This window comes from Labeo rohita, chromosome 1, assembly GCF_022985175.1.
Source record: "Labeo rohita strain BAU-BD-2019 chromosome 1, IGBB_LRoh.1.0, whole genome shotgun sequence".
Taxonomy (NCBI): Eukaryota; Metazoa; Chordata; class Actinopteri; order Cypriniformes; family Cyprinidae; genus Labeo; species Labeo rohita.
In genome coordinates, this window is record NC_066869.1 from 9,795,078 (window position 1) to 9,819,666 (window position 24,589).

At 34.7% G+C, this 24,589-nt stretch overlaps 1 protein-coding gene across 1 annotated transcript in view; it reads right to left on the minus strand.

Moving 5' to 3' along the window:
- Positions 1-5,611: 5,611 nt before the first annotated feature.
- Positions 5,612-24,589, minus strand: part of LOC127166965 (complement C3-like) — a 32,354-nt gene continuing 13,376 nt past the window's right edge. Inside the window, exons 20-40 of the mRNA XM_051112740.1 lie at positions 21,355-21,567; positions 21,060-21,120; positions 20,828-20,911; positions 19,437-19,640; positions 14,825-14,915; positions 14,216-14,345; positions 13,566-13,652; positions 13,226-13,385; positions 12,888-13,051; positions 12,643-12,801; positions 12,378-12,437; positions 12,204-12,294; positions 12,040-12,079; positions 11,523-11,622; positions 11,299-11,388; positions 10,822-10,927; positions 7,664-7,753; positions 6,761-6,841; positions 6,592-6,675; positions 6,321-6,456; positions 5,612-6,009 (exon numbers count right to left, since the gene is read on the minus strand). Of these exons, the coding sequence (XP_050968697.1) occupies positions 5,868-6,009; positions 6,321-6,456; positions 6,592-6,675; positions 6,761-6,841; positions 7,664-7,753; positions 10,822-10,927; positions 11,299-11,388; positions 11,523-11,622; positions 12,040-12,079; positions 12,204-12,294; positions 12,378-12,437; positions 12,643-12,801; positions 12,888-13,051; positions 13,226-13,385; positions 13,566-13,652; positions 14,216-14,345; positions 14,825-14,915; positions 19,437-19,640; positions 20,828-20,911; positions 21,060-21,120; positions 21,355-21,567 (2,373 nt within the window). The 3' untranslated portion in view covers positions 5,612-5,867. The remainder of the gene's footprint in view (positions 6,010-6,320; positions 6,457-6,591; positions 6,676-6,760; positions 6,842-7,663; positions 7,754-10,821; positions 10,928-11,298; positions 11,389-11,522; positions 11,623-12,039; positions 12,080-12,203; positions 12,295-12,377; positions 12,438-12,642; positions 12,802-12,887; positions 13,052-13,225; positions 13,386-13,565; positions 13,653-14,215; positions 14,346-14,824; positions 14,916-19,436; positions 19,641-20,827; positions 20,912-21,059; positions 21,121-21,354; positions 21,568-24,589) is intronic.

Below are 24,589 nucleotides of genomic sequence, written 5' to 3' on the forward strand. Positions count from 1 at the left end.
ACTGTGCCAGTAGTATTCATTCAGTAGTACATACCTACAGTAGTACTACTACTACTGCTGCTGAACAATTAATAAAACTTTGTTACACAATATTTCTTCCATCTTTTAAATTTTAATAGTACATTCCCTTTATTTGCCAAAAATAACATTTAATTTTCATTAATTAAAAGATAAATTAATATTTTATGCCTTTATTTGATAACCAGAAAAAGTTAAATACACAACACAGAATTTCATAAGGCTGTTGTAGAAAAAAATAAAATTTGTTTTATGCATTCAAATAAACAGACATGCAAAAACAAAATTTGGTAACAATTAAAAAGGTGAGAAAAAAATAAAACATTTCATAGGGCCCTAAACATAACTTTTGATAAATTGATGTTAAATTGTATACGTTTCGTTGTTTTAATAAATTAGACATTTATGTATTTATTTATGTATTTATATATTTATTTATTAATTAATATAATTAATTAAAATTAGAAAGATCCAGGTTCACCCACCTGTGTTTAACAAAATCTTACGAAAGTATGATCCCTGATGTTTTGGCACCAGCCCCAGATGTTTTCAAATCCTAGAAACGCCCCTGTATATATACATTCATGTAATTGCACTCTTGTGATGTATCTTTTTTTTTGTGATATAAGAAAAGGCAGACATGAAAGGTGGGTGAATGCTGACAGAATATCCATTTTGGGAAAATGTTGACAGTAAATCCAACAATAATTAGCTAAATTTAAGATGAATTAAGCTGACAAACTAAATGTAAATGTTATTTTTTATTCACTTGTTTTAGTGACCTTTAAAGTCACCCTTCATAAAATGCCAAATCTTGTCTCAGCTCACACAAAGGTCAAAAACAAACTATTACAGACCTTCAAGTGTTGTGTTTTTACAGAAGTACTATAACACAGCTCCTTCAGTCGTTGTTGTTTAAGGTGAGTCACACATCCTCAAGTGTCTCTCAAGAACATGTGGCTTAAGCTGAGTATTAAATACTTTTGTAATACCTCAAATAAACACTGACACAACCATTTATAAAATATTTTCACGGTCTGTCATTGGTCTGCCGTCTGGTTGTTGAGTAATATTAATTCATGAACATTTAACAAATCATTTCTTGAACTGAGAGGGTTGGCGTCCTTGTGGGAATGTCGTTGCTGCTCATATCCTCTCAAGTGCAGATGCTACCTCTGTGCCATGGTTTTGATGCTCTTTATTCATTTATTTGCATGTTTTGCACTCAGCAGTGAATAAATAATCAACTGAGACTGACAAAGTGTTCAGTGAATAATGACCTTAGTCTGTTCCTCACACAAAGCTATGGCATGACCTCATTAGAGCTGCATGGACTATACTTTTACAATGCTGGTGCATCTTTAAAAGCTTTTAAGCTTAATATTGTTCAGTAAAAGACATGAACGCGAGTCAGTGATGACAGAATGTTGAATTTTTTTTGGTCAAATATCTGTCTTACTGTTTTACAATTTGCATTTGCATGGCAACATAACAAACAGACCATGAAGTGAAGTCGTGCATGTTTCTGATTTAATTTGTTTAATATTGTTTTAATATTTGAATTTTGGATGTTGCACATATTTATGTAGTTGTTCCTGCTTAGACATATTTCAGGGACAAATTATTTTTAAAAAACAAATTATTTTTAATCTAAAAATGCAAAAAGTGTTTTGTGAGGGTTAGGTTACAGAATTTAGATTTATCTGTATAAAACAATAAAACCCTATGGATTGTCCCCATTTAGTTATAAGCTAAGCAGGCATGTGTGTATGGGGATCTATAAGGCTGTGAATGAACTCCTAAATATTAATAAGTGCATTTTCTCAGTTGATTGAATAATTTTTATTCCATTATTCCACCCTATAACTGCCCTGCATTCATCTTAATAACATTTTCATATAGTGGTATTTTCATTTGACTGAAAATATTTTTTGGTCTGATCAATAAGTCACTATATGTTTCATCCAACACTTAGAGATATCCTCCTGATTTGTCTGGTGTAAAATGCCCTGCATTGTGATATTACTCTGTCCTCTGCAGTTCAATCATAAAACAACACTACAATTTCATGAATTTGCAAGATTAAACTACTTCCAAAATGCAGGTTTAGTTTAATCTTTAGCTCCCTTTTAAATGTAATGGTCCAGTAACGTTCCAAATGATAGTCAGAGAAGAGAAACGCAGGATGAAACAGCAGAACTGAAAAATTAATGTTCACATACATATTGTGATTTGATTCACCATCTCAGGCTTCCACTCTGTCATGTGGTTATAGCATTTGCTTTTATTGTCATATATGTTTGATGAGAACAATCCCTCATCAGTTGGACTCTTCAAAGGTACATCATAATTTGTTGTCCATGTACTGTAGCCAGTGTTTCTGTTATAGTGACTGGTTTAGGTTTGCTTGACTGTGTTCTTCTGAAAGCGACAGGATCGATTGATGTTTTTCTTCCTTTAGCTCTCATCCTGAGCTTATGCATTTTAAACAGCCTTGACTGACTGCTTAATAAAGATTTAATGATGGCACAATACAAAGAAAATAAAGATTTTGTGTTGAGACAGAAGTGAATTAAACAAAAACAGAGGGCCTGCATTGATAAATCACAGTTTTGAGGAACTCATAAACTCTGGTCATTCTGGTTCTGCTACTTCTATCTATCTGTCCATCTATCTATCTGTATTTTTATTTTTCAAGAGATAGATCACTCCAGTTTGGCACATTTGAAATGAAAATGTGATTTCCGTAACACTAGCAGTCATGACAATGAGAGAGAGACAGAAGGATAAACAATTAAATGTAGATTATGTAATTATGTGCCATTTAGCATGCTGGAGATGTTTTACTGTTTTCCCTTGTTGACTTCCATGATTCTACGAAAAGACTTGTCGATCAAAATATCAGTTCTTAACATCTGAATGACCACAAACTTGGAAGAAATACCATGACCCTGATAGGCTACATCAATATTAGTTGTGTTTTTCGGATGTACTTAAAAGTTGAGACAGCAGATGATGAATCACAGACAAATGTTAATTTTCTGCACACCTCAAACTTGTCATCAACACAGGAAGTCAAGTGGAAAGACAGGGCGGGATATTAATTTGTATGAATGAGCCTCAAGGTTGGTGCTGATTTTCAATGAAAGCGCTGCAGAGGATTAAACATGAGCATAAAAATGAATCTCCTATAAAAAGATCCTTCTTGTTCACCGTGAATGGTGGTGCAGAAAGCAAACAAATGTGCTTGAACATTTAAAAGGGAGGGAACAACACTTTCATCTTCTGTTGATCCCGAGTCCATGCTAATTCACGTTAATTTGTACAAGCTATTCAAATTACCCTTATTATCTGATAGCCTACTTAAAACGGACAAATTGTTGACCACAGTGTGTTCTTGTGGTAAATCACTGGCTGCTGGCAGTAAGAAAACATAAAAACCTCATGACATTTTACATTCAAATTGACCAGTGGGTCCAAACTCTGTGTCTAATGGCGCTGCTGCCTCCTTTTGGCTACATCGAGCTACTACACATAGGCACTCGTTATTTAGCAGGTCATTAGCAAACTTTTTTTTTTTTAATCCAGCGAATGTCTCAACAAATCTCACATGTCGTAGGCTGTTTTGGAGTCCACAGTAGTTGATGCCGAAAGAGAAGCTTCTGAAAATGCATGTGCGCGCAGTCATCTGTCATTTGCATACACTTTGGGCCAAAACATGTTTATTGCCATTTTTTGTCAAATGAGAATAAACATGTGAGAACTGCAAGGACAACTGTAACACTGAATGCACATGTCACTGTCATCAGCGTCACCAAGGATGCCTGCTGGATGTGTGTGAGATGTGAAAAATGTCCAAACAGGGAGTGTTTTCCTGGATGTTGTGATATTGTGGAAGTGTGTATTGTTCAGACAGGTGAGTCGTGTTGTTTTGTTTTAATTACGGCTGGTCCATAATTTCTCTCTAAACTGTGATCGTGTAGGCTTTTTTATTTTATTATTATTATTATTATTATGTTTTTTAGTAAAACAAAAGCATAATGTGCCCAAACATGTTTATCTTAGTACTAGTGGACCTAACTCTCAGTAAATTGCTTTTCTGGCCCAGTTAAATTAAAGAGATCAACTAAAAAATGAAAATTCTGTAATTAATTACTCACCCTCATGTTGTTCATTTTTGGAACACAAATTAAGATGTTTTTGATGAAATCCGAGAGCTTTCTGATCCTGCACAGAAGGCAAGGGTACCACGTTCAAGGCCCAGGAAGGTACCAAGAACATCAACAAAATAGTCAGTGTGACATCAGTGGTTCAACTGTAATTTTATTAAGCTACAAGAATTATTTTGTTGTTTCGTGCACAAAAAGTAATGACTTTATTTAAAGGGGTCATCGGATGCCCATTTTCCACAAGTTGATATGATTCTTTGGGTCTTAATGAAAAGTCTATAAAATACTTTGGTTAAAACATCTCAATGGCTGTGTAAAACAACACCCCTTTTTACCTTGTCAAAATGAGCTCTGCAAAAATCATCTCATTCTAAGGGGTTGTTTACCTTATACTCACTTCTGCTGTAAGTGAAGCTGGATCACGAATGATTTGTGCGAACATAATACTATTGAGATCGGGAGGCGCATTCCCTTCACAAACAAATGTAATCCACTGCATCTTCAGCAGCTCAGATGTCGGGAGTAAATGATGACCAATATGTTCATTATTACATGCAGCAACACAACACCTCAATCAGAAATATTCTTGTCTAACTTACATCCCTGCTCCGGCATCGAAACAGTGGAGGTCAGACTGTTACAGCTGATCTAAGGTAAGATGCTTATTTCAATCAAGAGCGGCCTCTGAGAATGGCTTGATTTGAAAAAGGGGATATTATTTGTACAGATTAATTAAAAACCACTGCATGGATTTTTATCATTATAGGGTATATTTGTACATACACTGACAACACACATTAATGTTCAAACAACATGAAAAAGTGAAGTTGGCATTCGATGACCCCTTTAACAATTCTTCTCCCGGTGAGTTACAATCTTCTGCCATTATCAAGAGTAAGACAACACATGCGCTGGGCCTTGTTTACAAGCAGAGGAATGTACATATTTTAACTACAGCCACCAGATGGCTTTAGAGCATTACTCAAGGCTCATTTGCCATTTTTCACATAGATATGGATAGATCGATCTATCTATCTATCTATCTATCTATCTATCTATATATATATATACACGTATATAGAAATATAATATTTTTGCAATTGACACATGAATACAGTCAAACCTGTATGTGGTGTTATGTGTGTTTATTAGTGTGTATATGTACGTGTGTGCTTGCTTTTATTCTCCATCATGGATGTGCTGTGGTGTCCCTCGAACCCACAACCTTTGGGTTACCATTAAGCCACGACTTTCGACAAAATTATATTTTTAGCCTAAACAATTACCTACGCGCACATGTCTGAATGTTTAATGTGGTGCGGTAAATTGATCTGCTGCAACTGATGCTATTTGCTGTGTCTTTAATCTGTCATAATCACCTCAGGGGTCAGAATCGAGGAGAAAGAAAATGGAAAGGCTGATGGCTTTTTTTTTATTTGCATGGTTTAATTTTTAATTTAATTGCTATTTTTATCTTTTGTCACAGTTATGGATAAAATATGCTAAATATGCACCATCATACACCATCATACACTATACACCAGCATATTTTGGTAAAAAGCATTATTATTATTATTATTATTATTATTATTATTATTATTATTATTATGAACAATCTACTTAGAGTATGCAAAAGACAAAGTTACAGTTCATAATATAGCCATAGTTGTTATACTATATTCATGTAGCACATCCGGATTTGAGAAGGCTGTCTGTGAGATTACTGATGCCGATGTATCTATCCCTGTGTTCTGTAGTTTGGCTTTCCTCTCTTGTAGGCCAGTATTCAACCCAGGTCTGCTCTCCAAAAATATACTGCGGACTAAAAACAGAAAACAGACCATGCCAAACATATGAATCCATTGTTTTGTATTAATAAGCATTAAAAACAAACATCACACTAACAGACATTCAGTTAATGTTTTGCCCAAGTTTGATTTTCATTTCATCAGTCTAACAAATGATTCATGCAGAAATTCGATGTAGATGTCACACTATATTTGTGTATTCAGACAGAGCTCTAGACAATATTGCACACTAGTTTCTATGATGTTATGTTGCATCCTATAAATGCATTCATAAATTTACTGGGTTGTGGTCCTCCTGTGCAAAAGCAGAAGTACTAACACCTACCTTCCGCCTAGGTTTGGCAGGTCAACAGATTTGCCCATGATAAGGTACGACTTGCCTTTTACCAATCCCAAATGTTCTCTGCATCTGGGATGAGCCAAAAATTGTCTCACTTTCCCCTTAACTTCCTCATCAGTGCCTACAGGACAGAAGAAGAATCAATTTTACCAAGACATCCCAAATGTCAGCCATATTTCAAGAGAGTTAAAAACAAACAAACATGTAATTCATTGTACTGAGATGGACACAAGTGAATAATAATAATAAATCGTACCTTCTCTCAGCACCTGTTCCACCTTCATGTCGTATGTGTCAACTGTCTGTTGCAAATCCATCCCCACCACTGTGACTTTGTAAACTGTCAAACAGTTGTGTTATATTAGTGTTATATCACAGCTGTGACACTGGATCTCAATGGCGGAGAAAGGAGAATGTGTGTTTACCATAATCCATGCCAGCTTCACAGGCTTTATTTAGACGCAAATCATCACTGACCACATTCTTCTTCTGGAAACTGCAGTTTTCTGTATTATGAGATTTTTACACACACATTCATAACACGCTAACAAAACATTTTTGTCCATTCATAAAAAAAAAAAATAATAATAATATACAGTATAAAATAATATACAGTATATATATATATATATATATATATATATATATATATATATATATATATATACACACTACCGTTCAAAAGTTTGGGGTCAGTACATTTTAATTGTTTCTTTTTTTTTTTTTTTTTAAGAAATTAATACTTTTATTCACCAAGGATGTATTAAGTTAATAATTAAAAGTTTATTAAAAGTTAATAATAAATAATTTACATTGTTATAAAATATTTATATTTTGAATAAACACTGTACTTTTTAAACTTGTTATTCATGAAAGAATCCTGAAAAAAAAAAATCACAGGTTCCAAAAAATATTTGGCAGCACAACTGTTGATATTATCCAACATTGATCATTCTAATAATAAATCCGCATATTAGAATGATTTCTGAAGGATCATGTGACACTTAAAACTGGAGTAACAGCTGATAAAAATTCAGCTTTTCATCACAGGAATAAATTATTTTAAAGTATGTTAAAATAAAATACATTATTTTATATTGTAAAAACATTTTGCAATATTACTGTTTTTTTTTCTATATTTTTAATCAAATAAATGCAGCCTTGATGAGCATAAGAGACTTCTTTAAAGACTATTACAAGTCTTACTGACCCCAAACTTTTGAACGGTAGTGTATATATATATATACTATTTAACAAAATATTATTTGGCTCTATATTGTAAATGGCTTTGATTAAAAATGTCTGGTGAATGAGTATAATTGTAATACCTTCTGCACACTGGCACAAATCTCCTTTACACAGTTTGTATAACGCACCATCTGTCCTTTCAGGGTGGTAGAACTTTGTACAGCGTGCATCTAAAAAAAAAAAAAGCACTGTGAGACCATTTTCAAACCAGAGAATCCCAAACACAGCAGTATGTCATACCCAACTAGGAATATTATTGGCAAAACACCATTACCAGCTTCACTTATTATAAACCAGACTATTTCTACTATACATGCCCAAAAGGTCTTACATTGATTAAAAGAGGTTTACATGTTGATGTCTGTTTGAAAGTAACCGTTTGGTAAGGAGATGATGTTCTAATAATGTTATCAGTAAACATTTGTAGAATGTTTTTTTAGAGAATGTTATCCTACCCAGAGCTGTTGAGGAACAGAGTTGCGACACTCCCATAGGCTTCCATAGGAACTGAGGAATGCGGTAGTAAAGCGTGTCATGGGGTGGCCAATAGTTCCAAAAAACCAATAGTTCCAGCACTGAAGCCCATTAATTTCAAGCACAGTTGCTGGTACATTGAAGAAATGGCTGCATTTTTGGACATTTTAATGCATCAGTTGACCTCTCTGAAATCTGACCAGTAGTGATATTTTACAAAGCGTGTTATAGTTATTGTTTATCGTTAGATATTAGACAGTTATACTATAACTGCAGTTAGATAACATGAGAAACACCATAATAGCAAATATAACCAGATTCTACCAGATTCTCATATTTTTTTAAAGTTTAGTCTTTCTGCAATTTTTCTCTCCCCGTAGGAGGTTGAATGAGTTTCAGTAAAGACTGCACAACAAAAAAACCCAGTGTTAAATTAACCCTTCTGGGAGTTTATTTGGCTCCACACTCAAGAGTGTCAAATTAACACTGAAGCAGAGTTAAAGTTAATGAGATAATTAGTGATTAATTAAGTGATGATTGATCATTATTGAAGACACCTGATGTTAACAAGCAGAATCACCAAAGGAGAAAATCACAATTTTATGTCACCATTATAGCGATCATTAGTTGGGTTCTTGACACTTATATTTTTAACATTAGATTTGGCTGCTGTAACAGAGTTATAACAGCCAAACAAGCCAAAAGCACAAGTCATCAGGTGGTGATGACAATATACGTTTAAACTTTTTTTTTTTTCCTTTTTTGGAAATAAAACTCACAGATTAAACTTCAAACAACTTCTGTGATTCAAGTCAAATAATGATTAACTTGAATAATTAATGTCAGCCTTCTGATTCCACAACAAAAGGTCTTGTCTTATATATATATATATATATACACACAGACATGTATGTGTGTATATATATATATATATATATAGCAAGGATTGTTGTGATATTTAAAAAAAAAATCCCATATAAATGATTTGTTCAAGCGCACACACAGACATCAAGAACCAGCGTATGAATGCAGCATATTCAGATAAACAGATCTGAACAGAACAACTCTGAACATCACAAAACAAGCTACTAAAAAGTCACATAAAAGAGCAAAAACAAAAGAAAATAGTAAGAATAAAAGAAATTACAAAGACAATTCAGCTCATAATTTATTCATGCCGCAATGCATGATGGGAGTCATGGATGAGTTCTGATTGGCTACAACACACTTTTTGATGGTCACCGTTGTTGTGATTCTCACGCTGATACTTCATGTCTGTCAGTCCCAGTTAAACATGTTTCTGATCTAAACAAAAAATTTTAAAAACATTTGCCTGATTATAGATATTATATTCCATAAAGCAAGTTTAACTGTTTTACAAGTTACTATGTGAAGTTTATGGCAGAACATAACCAAGACCACATCTTCTTTTCTCTGGTTTGCCTGGCTGTTAACGCTATTACAACAGCCAAACAGAAGCTGATGTAAGGATCAAGAGCCCAATGCAAACACTGACCACTATAATGGTTGCTTAAAAATTGTGATTTTTCTCCTTTGGTGATTCTGCTTGTTAACATCAGGTGTCTTCAATAATGATCAATCATCACTTAATCAATCACTAATTATCTCATTAACTTTAACTCCGCTTCAGTGTTAATTTGACACTCTTATGTGTGGAGCCAAATAAACTTCCGGGAGAGTTAACACTAACACTGTGTGCATTCAGTAAAATAAAGATTTACGCTGAATGCAATTGGTTGCCTTGTGTTTTTTTAAACATTATTTTAAACTTTTCTATTGGGTTAAATACCATATTTGCTTGTTTTTTTGTAATATTCACTTATGAATATCATACGTGAATATCATAAAATAACATAATTCACTTTTTTTATTATTATTAACCATTAAATCGCTAAATCAAAACCTATTAAAAAAAATGAGTGTTTGATCATGCCCAAATACATATTTAAACCTAAATACTGCACTAACTGTAATATAAATACTACGCATATTAGAAAAAGTTGTTTTAAATGGTCATTCATGGATCATTATTGCACATATTATTTAGTACAAAAAATGTCTCAAAATATTAACTATATAGAACTGAACTATATATTACAATTATTTGTTTGAATAGAAGTAACACTTCAGGTGTTTGTTTACATTTGACTGTCAAGGAGAACATATTAATGCTGTCTCCTTATCACTCCCCAGAATAAAAAGCGATTGCAAAGCGTGTAGTTATCAATTCACAATCAGTGCACATTATGTTAATAATCACTTGAAATTGCTGCAAATATAGTGAAACAGCAGTCTATCCTACTTAAACCCATTCAAACATATTGAAAGCGTGGAGTTGTTTGGAACTATTGAGATCTCCATGAACCACGTGACCGTGCGGCAGTGAGATCAAAGCGTGTTGTAACTCTGAGTCTCAGCAGTTCTGATCCTACTTTTAGCAGAACATTCTGGGAACTAAAATAAAACTTACGCTGAAAACATTCCCAGAACATGAAAAATTTCTAGATGGGTACACACTTTCAGCCTTAAACCAGAGCATTTGACTAACCAATGTTCTGCAGTTTATGTGCTTTTTTCCTACAAATCTGTTATATGAGTGACTTGTATTGATTTATTCGTTCCCCTCTGTACTTGAGTTTTTTTTTTTTTTTTTATCATTTGTAAATCATTTTGGCTAAATGATATGATGATATGATTTTAAATGTACATGTAAAAAAGATGAGTGGGTGTGTGTGCTGCTCACCCGGTGAGTAATACTCATATATTGTGACCGCAGCAGGTTGTAGCAGACCCACATTAAACATCTTGTGCATTTTGAAGGAAATTATTTGTGGATCTTTACGCAAAACCTAAGAATACAGAAACCAAAGCAAAATAATGATTTGCGTGTCATATCTTACACTGAAAGAAATAATAATAATAATAATAATTAGTAAATCAAAAAAAAAAAAAAAAAAGCATTTACACTGATACTTTTTTTGTGTGTTGCATAGCTAACACAAAACAATGTAATTTGTTACAGCCATAGGCTATATATTATATATTTACTTTCTTTTGTGCTTGTAATATTATGTGAAATAAGACTACAATATGTTGGCCATTATATATGGCTGTGCAGTAACTGGATATTAATGGAGCACTTTGTCAGCCAATCAGATTTAGGAAGTCAACATACTTTTCAGGTTAGCCATTGGGATAGAACGATGGTTTGCTGACATACCTTGTCTATGTAGAGGATGAGGGATCGTTGCTCTGACAGCACTTTGTCCATCTCAAATTTCTGAATGTATCTCTCCTTCCCTGTGGACAACTGAGGGCAGGAAAATAAGAAAACAAAATCCTCAATAAATGACGTGATCAAAATGCTTTATGTCCTGTCTGAAGATGTGTGTTAGATTCCTCTTCTAAATACAGTTGTGAAGTATCAGTTTATCATCACAATACCCTTTTAAGATCATTTTCGTCAATGTTAAATCCAGTTGGTAAGCCAATGTCCAGAATAGTCATAGTGGCATCAGTTTTATCAGGTTTATCACTTTTGTAGCTGTGAAGATGGAGATCAAGAGCAGATTTTATTAACAGGTCTTGTAGGTTTTTGCTTTAGCTTTGTTCTCTGTGTTTAAGGCTGTTTTCACACTAGACCTTTCGGTGTGAACCCAAAGTCCATTTAACCTCCAAATGGACCGCTTGTCACTGAATAAAATGTCTTTCTGAAGCGAGTTGCATCCTCGTCAGAACACAGTGAAACCGGAGTCTCTGTTGGAATCATTATCTATTTACAATGGTAACCAGCTGTCACTAGTCACGATCATGATGCAAACATACCGCCAATGTGGGATAAGTGAGGCAGGATTGAACTCGGGCTCTGACCAGATGAACAAACCAAGTGTGAAAACAGCCTAAATGAGCAAATAAAATTGTTTCTTGGCATAACAGATTGTTAGAACATGTGTTCACGTACTAGAAATCCAAGGTGTACGTTTCAATGGCTCCTTGTTTTGCTTAAGCAAAAAAAAAAAACAACAGTATTAAATTAAATCAAAAAGCAGCACATGATTTTGAAAGTATTTTGCAGGTTTTATTTTAGCAAGCTTGGAAATTCCCACAGAAAGGGCTGGGACTTACTTTCACAGTCTTTTTCCATTTTAATAGTCAGATCAAAGAATGTACAGTCAGACTTCTTCTCAGCAGGTCTGGCATAGTACACCGTCAGAACCTGAAAACAGCAGCACATCCTAGATTAGATGTTCAGCTGCTTTAATCTTACTGCTGACTGTATAAACACTCATGAACACTCACTGAGAGAGTGGCTGTTCCAGTTCCTCTAGCAGTTACAGTGAACTCCTTGTTTATCTCCACCTGTTGAGTGAACACAGATGACACAGTAGTCATCAGAATAATCAAATCCTGAAGATTTCATTGATCAAACACTATTAACATAGACAATAGAAATCATGAATGATGAACAGAACTCCCAATTCTTCATTTGATAAGACACCTCAAAAAAGGTTAAACTGACATGACCAGCAAACAATTTGAATCTAGCAGATGAGCTACTCCTCACCTTGTCAGACCGTGTAAGATGCATATTATCATTTTTGAAAGTATATTTGACAGGTTTGCTTCTTCCTGCGATGGAGAACTCCACATCCAAACTGAAGTTTTGTTGGTCCTTCATCAGCATGTGATACTCTCTCATGGCCCAAAGCACAAAGATGGTCACCTAGAAAAGCCAGAAAAGCATTCAGATCCTGTCCTGCAGTGGCAGTCACAGTGTTTATCACAGTCGAATGAGGGGTGTTAGTGTACCCGTGGCTCGCCATATCCTCCTTTGGGATCCTGTTGTTTTTTCAGCCAGTGCACTGCCTCTTTTGCTTTATCAAAGTCTTTGGCCTTCACAAGCGCCAGCACAGCTAACGCCGTCACTTGCACGGAGCTAGAACTCTCTCCAGTGACAGTCCAGGACCGACCATCTGTTTCAAACACACAACAGCAATAGAAACACGATTGTCTTGTGTTCCTTCTTTATCTCAAGCAGCCATCATTGCACCACAAAACTTCTGTAATTCTTCCATTATTTACACTTGGGTCTAAGTGAGTCTGTTGCAAAGTGTAATTTTTTTTGATGATTTGTCAACTTGACAGACCTTCTCCATGGGTGGAATGCTTCATCAGGATGTCTTTATTGAGTTTGTCGGCACTGGCCATGGCGTAGGACATGAATGCAACAGTGAGAGGATCGGTCAGTTTTGGAAGTCGTCCTTCCAAGAAAGAAACAGCCTTCCTGATACTTACTTCAGATGCAATCTGTAATGTTTATAGTCTTTTCAGGCAGGATACGCAGTACATTGAAGCCTACTATACGCATAAAAATATTAAAGAAATCTTTTCGATTCAAATTTCAGAATGAGCACTTTATTGGCTGCAGCGTGCATGTGGCCAATGATTCAGCGCCAAACCTGCCTGTGGTGAAACAAATTGACTTACACCAACTGATTCAGCACAGATCTCTCTGCCCTCTTGCACTGTGATCACGAAAAAGGCTGTCAATCCATCTTCCATCTCTGCGTAAGCCTGGAATAAAGCACAAATAAACCAGATCATCACAAAATCCATGTGTATGTGTGTTCAGAGTTCTTAAAAAGTCAAATTCAAGCACTTATCAAGCAGTTTCAAGGAACATTTTAAAACCTCTCCACCACTTTGCAACTGTGGTAAATTACATTGCAGTGTGCTGGTCTTGATGTGAATTTGGCTTCTGTGAGTAACAATAATGATGAAAAACAAGCCAGATAATTTCCCCACATGAAAAATATCCCTCTATAGTCATCGCGTTGTTATATTTTGTTTGTTCATACTCCAGTTTGTACATCTCTCCATGAATTATACCTGAATCCTCTTTGTAGGGTTGTGGCTAGAAGGGATACAGCTCAGACTGGAAACTAACAATGAAATTAATTGTTCTACCTATTAGATTGTGGGGTTTTTTTTAACGTCTACACCTACCTCAACCCTAAACTTAGCCTTTACTATAAAACAAAATAGTATTATTTTTGTACAGTGTGACAAAAAAAAAATACCGTTAGATTGATGTGCGCATGCCCAGTAGCCAGAGCTGTGTCCCTTCTACCCTTTACCTCATTAAAGGAGCCGTCTTGTTTTTGTGCGTGGAGAATCAGCCACTTCAGGGCACTGCAGATCACATTATCATCTATAGAAACAATGTCATAGGCCATGGTGAAGACTTTGACCGCCATAACTGTCCACCTTTAACAGATAAACAGAACAACAGAATTGAATGAAACACATTATAATTATTACTGCTATTAAAAATAACACTGACGTAATAGAAAACATAACACAAATTAGGCATGAAACATTAAAACAAGTTTATTTCCCCATAAGTAATGACGTCAAAATTAGCACATCCTGATTTTGCTGAGTTACATGTGTTCCTAGGTCAACATATTTTGTTGACCCTGGAACAACATTTTAGTCCAAAAATTTAGTCTTGACCACATCCCTACATCTAAACCTAACCTTACCCATGAGTAATCCCTAAAATCAGAGGAAATGATAGATGAATGACACTGATGCACAAGCACCAAACACTGATTGTAAGCCTAAACTTCACAAAAACTATTAATCTGATGGTTAATCACAATGTTGTTCCAGGGTCAGCAAAGATGTTAATCCAGGAGCATGTCGCACTTGGTAAAATCAGGTTCTGCATCAAAATGACTTACACTGCGCTGCTCCTCGTGTCTGTCCAAAATAGGAACGGAGGAGCAAAGTAGGATCCATCTGAATTACGGAAGGCCAGTTGCCGTTGATAACCTTAATACAAAAACGGATAAAGAAAAATATTTATTATCTGTATATTTGTTCCTGCTTTTGATCTAAAGTTTTTAAGAGATCATCTCTGAGAGTGTTCTATTGTTTTATTCTAAATCGGCTATCGCGATTTTGCCAAGTAAGGCATGTTCCTGGATCAACATTTTTTTTTTTTTGATCCTGGATCAACATTATTGTCAAAAAATATAGACTTAACCCAATCCCTACCCCTAAACCTATTCATAGTCAGATTCTTTATCACTTAATTTTATTGATATGTATTTATTCTTTACCCCTTTATATGGTGCTTTAATACAGCTTGTTTGAGAGTAGTTTTACAGGAATTAATGGGGAATGGGGTGAAAAACTCTTTGATTCAATGATGCAAGCAGAGATAAATTCTGCTGTAAAGACAATAATAGTGTCATTGTTCATATCAGCTGAGGTCAGTTTAGTGTTGATTCAGTTCTGACTGTGTAAAGATTAAAACATTAGTTAAAGAGATAGTTACATAAAAATCTTCCCATGATTTACTCACCCTCGAGCCATCCTATGTGTATATGACTTTCTTCTATATATATATATATATATATTTTTTTTTTTTTTTTTTTTTACAGTTTTACAGTTATTTAGTCACTTTACAATGTTACTGCAGTGCACTAAATTGCCACGTTTAGTGTGTTAACAAAGTGAGCAGATCAATGCTTTTTTAATCCAAGAATGCTAAAAAAGAATGTTTCATAGAACAAAATACAAATGAATTAAGCAAAACCATTATAAGTAGAAATGTAAATGTAACACTTGCAAATAACTGCTAGCCAGAGGTGTAAAGTCCATGTTCAGAAAGTAAAAGTTCTCCTTAGCTCAGTATTTTGTTCCAATCACCTGTATTTGTTAATTAGCACAGTTTTTCAGCCAGATGGTGGAACTAATTAGCAGAGGTGGGATCAAGTCATTCCTTTCAAGTCACAAGCAAGTCACAAGGCAAATCCCAAGTCCTCAAAGAGTTAAAGTTATTGAGGTATTTAAGTGACTAATTAAATGATGATTGTGCATTAGTGATGAACACCTGCTGTTAACATGCAGCATCACTGAGGGAAAGAGAAACACAAGAACTAAAACTGACTTCAAAAAACAAAATAAAACAAACAAACAAACGAAAAACATCTGACGAAATCTGATTTTCATCTGATGAAATCTACGACTGCGTTTTAGTGCCACATTAAAAAATAAAACAAATCTGAGATTATGAGATGAAAGTATTCGAAAGTAAGTAATCGAAATATTACGAGAATAAAGTTGTAATATTACGAGAATTAAGTTGAAATGCTACAAGAATTAAGTCAAAATAGTACGAGAATAAAGTCAAAATATTTCAAAAATAAAGTTGAAATTACGAGAGTAAAGTCCAAATGTTTCGAGAATAAAGTCAAAATTATGAGAATTAATTCGTAGTAATTATGAGACTAAAGTTGTTACAAAGATTGTACAAAGGCGCCTTCTAATGGCCACCGCCAGACATGACGGAAATGACTGGGCACGTGAAAAGCGCATGATATAAACTGTTGCACTCAATGAGAAGAAGGTTCCAGAAGTCACGATGCAGAGTTGGAGGTGATTAGTAAGAACTGTGTGCGTCCATCATACAGAAGTGAATTTTAAATAATTAATTACTTGTTTGAGATTGATATATGTGTACATTTAAAAATAATCGAGTAATTGTTTCATAAATCCACTTAAGAGAAATGATGAGTCAAGGCTTATCGTTAGCAAACAATTATTGTCATTACGGAATGATTATGCATGATGTTTGTGATTTGAGTGTTGTTCTTGTATCTTTGATAATTCATTATTTGTTCTGTACAAATTCATATGTAAAAGAATAGTGATTTCTAACTTAAAGAGCTTGAAAAATATTATTGTAAGGCACATTGTATTTCGCTATAAAACTTATTTTGAAATCTGAGACTTTGTTTTATATTACAAATGTTATTTCCACTGTCCCAGCGAGTATGACAGATGGTATGATTTAAGTTAATAATCCCACATATATTTGTAGTGTATTAAAAAGGGTTAAATAAGAGAGCTGGCGCCCCCCAAAGGAATGTCAACTGGGTGTGTCAGCTGAATAAAAAGTTCTTCCTGTTCAGTCTGTTAATAAGAGTTCTTAAAATTGACTCTTCCTCATCCCAGTCAGAGGTGGACATTCCAGGGGTCAGAAAGTAAAAGTCCTGCCATATATTTGTTCCACCCATGAACTGATGAAATGATTTCACCAGAGGTGGAACCAAGTCCTTCTGTTCAAGTCACAAGCGATAATAATGTACAAACACTTGTTGTGATACAATATTGCAATTGCTTAGAAGCAATTTACTTTGAATTACTAAAAGGGTCAAGAGCCCAACTAAAGCAAACACTGATCTTCATGATGGTAGCATCATTTTAACCAATAAAACATCAACATCTGATCCTCTGTAATTCTCAGTAACAGCAGGTGTTCATCACTAATGCACAATCATCATTTAATTAGTCACTTAATTAGCAATTACCTTTAACTCTTTGAGGACTTGGGATTTGACTTGAGACTTGCTTGTGACTTGAACAGAAGGACTTGGTTCCACCTCTGGTGAAATCATTTCATCAGTTCATGGGTGGAACAAATATGTGGCAGGACTTTTACTTTCTGACCCCTGGAATATCCACCTCTGATCTTGGATCAGTTTCATCAGTTTGCAGACATTTTTAACAAGACATTTTTGTAATTAATGAGAGGTAGTTAACAGTCTCTTACTGGCCTCTGCATGAAAGCTGTCCGTAAAACAAAGCAAATTAATATAAAATACGTTAAAAACCATACAGACACTTTATATTTAATGGTATTTTGTTATTTTCATTGCATTTAATGTATTATACTTTCAATAAAACGTTTTCAATGGGTTTTAAAAAGCTGTTTTTATGCATGTTTTAGCCTGAGTTTTTGTGAGAAGGGTGTTCCTGCACAACCGGAGGCTGCAGTTTCAGGACCGCATTTCTAGGACCCTATATTTGTATTTTATGTATTTATTGTATTTATGTATGTATTAGCTTCTTATACTATTTAATAGCGCTTGCTATTCAGTTCTGTATGTTATTATATTTAAAAGAAATATGTAGTTGTTTAATTGTATAATATTGTATTGTAATTGTATAATTATATAATATATCTTAATTATTGTCCTAACCAACTCCTAACCCTTAACATACCCTTAACATTGGTAACCCGATTGAAATATTTAACCTAATTCATTTCAATATATTTTATATATATATTCTAGTTTTAAATTCAGTTTTCTTGTAAAGAAAGTGTCTTTGCTAGACTTCAGTTCACTAGCTGCAGCACAGCGATTCACGTCTGATGTGTGACACGCATAAAGTGCAGTAAACGGTAAAACAATTGCGCTACAAATTAGTGTGTTTATTGGTACATTAATATATGTAAGATCATTTGAATACAAATGCTAGTTTATAACATTCAGCAGAACAATGAACTGTTTTGCACAGCTAAATAGGCTAAATGGAGATTGCTGACACGCCTCGAACACAAGTTCACACCAGGTCTTACATTGAAAATAAGATGGAAAGATAAAAAATGAATGGTTTTTGTTTTATGCTTGAATCAGGTCTCCTCTAGATGGCGCTGTCACAAAAAAAAAGGGTCTTAGAAATGTGGTCCTAGAACTGCAGACCTGAAACTGCAGCCTCCGGTTGTGCAGGAACATACTATTGGTTTTTGTTGCATTTACACAATTTTGACCAGCAGGCATCTCTAGCATGTTGTGTTCCTAATGCTTCAAAACAGTGAATAATTTTGCAAAGCAATTGGTTCAATTGATTTGAAGCTTCGCAAAGGTTAATTTCTCCAATCCCTGTTGAATTATTTTGACTTACGAGAGAATGAGCTCTCTCTTTGGGTTATTGACTGACATTCAGCTCTATTACAGAACTGCAAACGAGAGAAAAAAAAAAGAGTATTTTTTAAACAAATGCCATGTAATGCTTCAACAACAAATTGTAGTAACTCAGGCTTTTAGACATGAGCACTTATACGATCTTTAACAGTGGTTACGATAATAACTCATACTGCAGTTCATTATGGTAGTTTTTACTATGGTGTTATCCAGCATGCATGGCAGCAAAAAGCATGTTGTTGATTTTCACCATTGATGAGGTTCATATGCTGGTTTTTGGTGAGTATGGTTATTTTATCACATGGATTGTTGCAGACAGCAATATGATGTGGAAAATCAAGGGTCCAACTAAAACAAACACTGATCTCTATGATAATGGCATCCTTTTAACCAACATCTGATTCTCTCTGGATCAGCAGGTGTTTTGCAATAATGCAGAATTATTAATTAATTAGTCCCTTTATTATCTCGTTAACTTTACCTCTTTGAGGACTTGCTTATGACTTGAAAGTTGTGACTTGATCCCACCTCTGATACTTAATAATCTTGATTTGTATATCTGTTGTGTCTTGCTGACCTTCACTGATATAGTTGATGGCTTCATTACGGCGTTCCTTGCCAACAGCCTCCCACTGATTGGTGCTGTCCAGATAATGAATGACAACGATAAGTTGAATCATATAGAACATGTCCTCCATTTCATTACCACTGGGTGGGATAATAAGATGACCTAAGGAGTCTCCACTGATGACATGCTCGACTGTCTGAGCGATCTCTCCAGCTGGAGGAATGAAAGAGGGAACGCAGGGTGAGAATAGTTTCACAGATCACAACGCATCTTGGGTTCATTTACATCTGATTTGTAATGTGGTTTAGAGCATAAAAAACACAAATTAATAAAATAGAATAAAGCAGCTTATTTGGTTTCTATTCACATCAGCAAAGTACAGCGTTTTACTTTTTGCAAAAAGAAAAATAAGACGAAAGTCTTGATCGAGTAGCCTCTTGCGCTTATTCATTACCAGTAAAGCATTGTCTTTTCTAGATTTTGACCCAAAAAAAACTGTAAATGCTTTAAAGACATTAACCCAAGTTTACTTCACCGTATTACAAATAAATCCTAATCTAATCATGACAAACTATACATCGTTGGAAAGGTCTAAGACTCCTAAATAGATATTTTGCCATATTTTTGTGTTACAAATTAGGTAGGAAAAGTAATAGATTAATATATGTCAAGAGTGCAACTTAAAAAAAATCTACATCATAACATGAGTTCTAACCTTTGTCACAAAAGACTTTCTTTGTTGCCTTTTTCCCTATCACGTTTTAGGAATCATAAGAAATTATATATATAAGTTCAAAACTTAAAATCTCAAAATTCATCCTTTGAAAGGCATTTTAAATGTCTGTGTTCAAAAATGGGAGTGACAGTATTTTTTCAATATCATTAAAAGAAATGTGTGCTGCATAGTTAAAAGAAGACTACTTATATAAAATTGCATTTTAAGAGGAAAATAAAACATAGCCTAAATCAGTATACTGTATGTCACATTCTATTATTACATTCAGAAATCAGAATAAAATACAGTTAATAAAGCAAACTGTTTACAATGATTGCGCTTAAAAGTATGTACTTTTTTTTTTAAATGTTTACAAACATTATAAACATAACTTGCTTTGCCTCAGAAGCAGTAGCATAGCAGATCTATTCCTCCAAGACCAAACACAACATCGCAACGCATATTTCCAAGCTAAAACGCTCAGAGGGTTGTGATGACAGTAACTGCAATTATTACAAACCAGCCCCAACATTAGGTACAACATCAGAATCCTCATAAAGCTACTACAAAATTCCCATGGACATAGAGGAATAGACATTATGCCTTAATTTCTCCAGAAATAAAACTTGCATACAACTTTAAGGAAATAATCACTACACATTTATGAAAACATCTTTTTTCTTACCAGTAATTGAGATGTACGTGTTAGCAGGTGTATCTGGAAGCCGATCAGCTGGTATTTCAGCTTTAAAAACTAAAGTTGTTTCCCCTGTTCCATTTGGGATAAAAAAAAGAACACAAAGATGGAGGAAGAGTCATTGATCTTATTTTGTATGCTTTTGGGGAGTACTGAGCAATAATGCAATAATGGAAGTACAACAGAGTGATGTTATTATGTGATTCACAGTAAATCTCACCATTCTTAGCAGGATTGAGCTCCACATTTTCTCTATGTAATGTAGTCAGCACACCCTCAGACTGAAAGAGAGAGAGAGAGAGAGAGAGAGAGAGAGAGAGAGAGAGAGAGAGAGAGAGAGAGAGAGAGAGAGAGAGAGAGAGAGAGAGAGAGAGAGAGAGAGAGAGAGTTAACTACCCATGATGCTATAGTTTATCTGCTGAAAATAAGATAAACATCTGTTGATATTATAATAACAAATAACCAAATCAAATAAAACAGAAGTGCTGAAAGTTACAGAATTTCCCATCACATACCACCACCTTCAGCGTCTTTCTCACTCCATCAGTGTAAACAGCATCATATGCTGAAGCTTTCACCTCAGTCATGTGATTTCCCAGAGTCATGGGAATAATCACATATGGAACGGATATGCTGGAGTCTTTGTCAACGTTCACCATCATTCTGTATTTGCCTTTCTTACTGGCAGAGCTGCAAACATCTTCTGTCTCCATGAACTCCACACGCACCTGGTGAAAACAGGTGAATGAGACTCAAATTGCTTAAATATTTAGAGGACATTTTACCTAAAATAAATCCAACATGAAATTTGTGATGATGAAGTATATTTCTGTTTCAGCACAGGGCAGTTTCCTACTTTTTTTAAAAATTACTTTACTTAAATTACTTTTTAATTTGAGTACTGAGTATCAAACAAACAAACAAACAAAAAAAAACCTCTCAAAATCCATGTACTGTCGTCATTACACTGTAAAACTTTGCTGTAAAAAAACAAAAAAACTGACAAATTCTAACAGTAACTTCTGCTGTGTCCCAATTCACATACTATCTGCCCTAAATAGTATTCAATAGATTCAATAATTCAATAGAATTAGTATGTCCCAAAATGTAGTATGTTTAAAAAAGTATGCCAACATTTCCTGGATGGTCTACTACTTCCGGTTAGAATTCGTTGTGCAGATCGATGCACACTCTAATGGCTAATATTGCCCACAACACATTGTGCAGTAGACAAAGATTTGATTTGAACTACAAACATGCATAAAAAGTGTTTTAAAAAACTACAGAGCAAAATATTCAGTGCTAGTTTAACACACTTGAGTGACAAATGTGTGTTAAAGTAACACTGAAGTAGTGACCATTATTGAAGATAGGTCTGTGTACAATTAGTCACTTAATTACCTCATTAACTTTAACTCTTTGAGGACTTGAGATTTGACTCGAGACTTGCTTGTGACTCAAAAGGAATGACTTGGTCCCATCTCTGACCTACTCGCTGAAAAACAAATTTGCTAATTAGCAAATCCAGGTGATTGGAACAAAATACTGGGAAGGACTTTTACTCATGGAACCTGGATTTTACACCTCTGCTTGTTATGGACATGCCATTTCCTACCTTGTATTTAATGTTACGTGTATGCACCTAGGGTCTGAGAGTAACGAAATTTCAATTCTCTGTATGTCCGGTACATATGGCAGATTTGACAATAAAGTTGATTTGACAATAAAGTTGACTTTGACTTTGACTTTGACTTATTGCTTTTACTATTTCATTTAACTTTTTTATTTTTATTCTTTGTTTTTGTTTAGTAGTCTATATTTTATTGTAATGTATGCTATTGCCCTTGTTCGTTGTTCTAAAGAGTGCAATTTAAAAAGAATGAAATAAATAAATAAGGGACTATTATTTTGTTGAACGGAACAGAGAAATAACGGATGACTTCACTGGTTAAGATTTGGTTGACCAACTGGCAGAAAGGGGTGTCTTGTGACCGCCCACATGTGGAAAACGAATTTTGAAGTCGTTCAAGAGTTGTTTTTGTCCGTTTTCTACCAGTGAACCAAGAAAACGAAAAATCGAGCCGAAATCTCGTTTTTTCATTTTTCTGAACAAACGAAAAAACTAATGAAGGAGCCGTTTTCTCGTTTCTGCTTATTTCATTTCAAATTGAAAAACAAATGATCAAAACATACACAGACCAAGACACCTGGGGGGTGTTTCATAAAACAAGTTTACCAATTAAGCCAGGCTTATTTCAGTTAGTCTGACTTATTTTGAGCCAAATCAAGTGACAATAAGTCAGACTAACTGAAATAAGCCTGGCTTATTTGTTAAACTTGTTTTATGAAACGCCCCTCTGACGTTAACTAGCAGAATCACCAAAGGAGAAAATCAAAATTAAGTAACCGTTATAGTGGCCAGTGTTTGCATTATTTGGGATCTTGACCCTTAAAAAACCAACACTGGATTTGGTTTGGTTGCTATAGTTGAGTTATAACAACCAATCAAACCAGCAGAAAGGTGCTTATCATGTAGTGACTTGAATATATGCGTTAGGTTTTCTTTCATCGTGTTAATATGAGATGACATTTTTGGTGTAATCAGACAGATGATCAAAGACTTAAAGAAGAAAACTTTAGTATGGATACACAGACAACAATGATTACCATCAAAAAAAAAAAAAAAAAAAAAAAAAAAAAAACTGTTGTAACCAATCAGAACTCATCCATGGCTCCCATCATGCATTATGGTATGAACAAACTATAAGCTGAATTTGTAAATTATTTTATTCTTACTGTTTTTTCAGAGGTGGGACTTTTAAGTCACAAGCAAGTCTCCGAAGTCTCAAAATTCTGCAAGAGAAGTTAAGTCCGCAGAGAGTTAAATTTAATGAGGTAATTGTCTAATTAAATGATGATTGTGCATTAGTGATGAACACCTGCTGTTACTGAGAATTACAGAGAATCAGATGTTGATGTTTTAGTGGTTAAAATTATGCCACCATCATGAAGTTCAGTGTTTTCTTTTAGTTGGGTTCTTGTGCTTTGGCTTCCTGGCTTTCTGGGTTTAGGGTGACCACCTGGTAAGAGGGCTGTTGCGGGACATAGATGTGATTTTGCGGGACAATGTGGGACAGGTGTGAGACTGATAGATTTTTTTTACTGTTATGCTATGTAAATACTGATTGCATCTGTTGTCACATGCGCTGATCTGTGTTTGTGAGCGCGCACATGCAAATGTGTCACTTTTATGATAGTGAAGAGAATCCACCTGCGAGAAAAAGGAATTGTGCTTGTGCGTTTTGATGCGACCCACATTACGATAATGTGCTCTAGACATTTGTCATTAAAATAACGCCATAGAAACCACCTGAAATGAACTATTAAAATAAGAAGAAAGTCGCATCTGAAAGCTGCATCGATTTTTTTTTTTTTTAATGAATGGAGAATATTGTGTTTTTCCGTGTGCGCTCAACCATTTCCATCGGTGGAAAAACTTTAAAAACTTTATTTAAAAGGCAAAAGAACGCATGAACGTTTTCTTAATATGATCATTAAAAACTAACAGACTGATGAAAATGTGGGACATTTTCTCAATATGTGACGTGCAGGACAAAAGGTGAAAATCCTGTGCGGTACAACACAAAGCGGAACATGTGGTCACCCTACCTGGGTTAGATCTCTCACTGTAGCAATGCACGTGGTGTTGTAAAGCACTGAGGAGATATTAGCTGTTTTTATATTATGAGT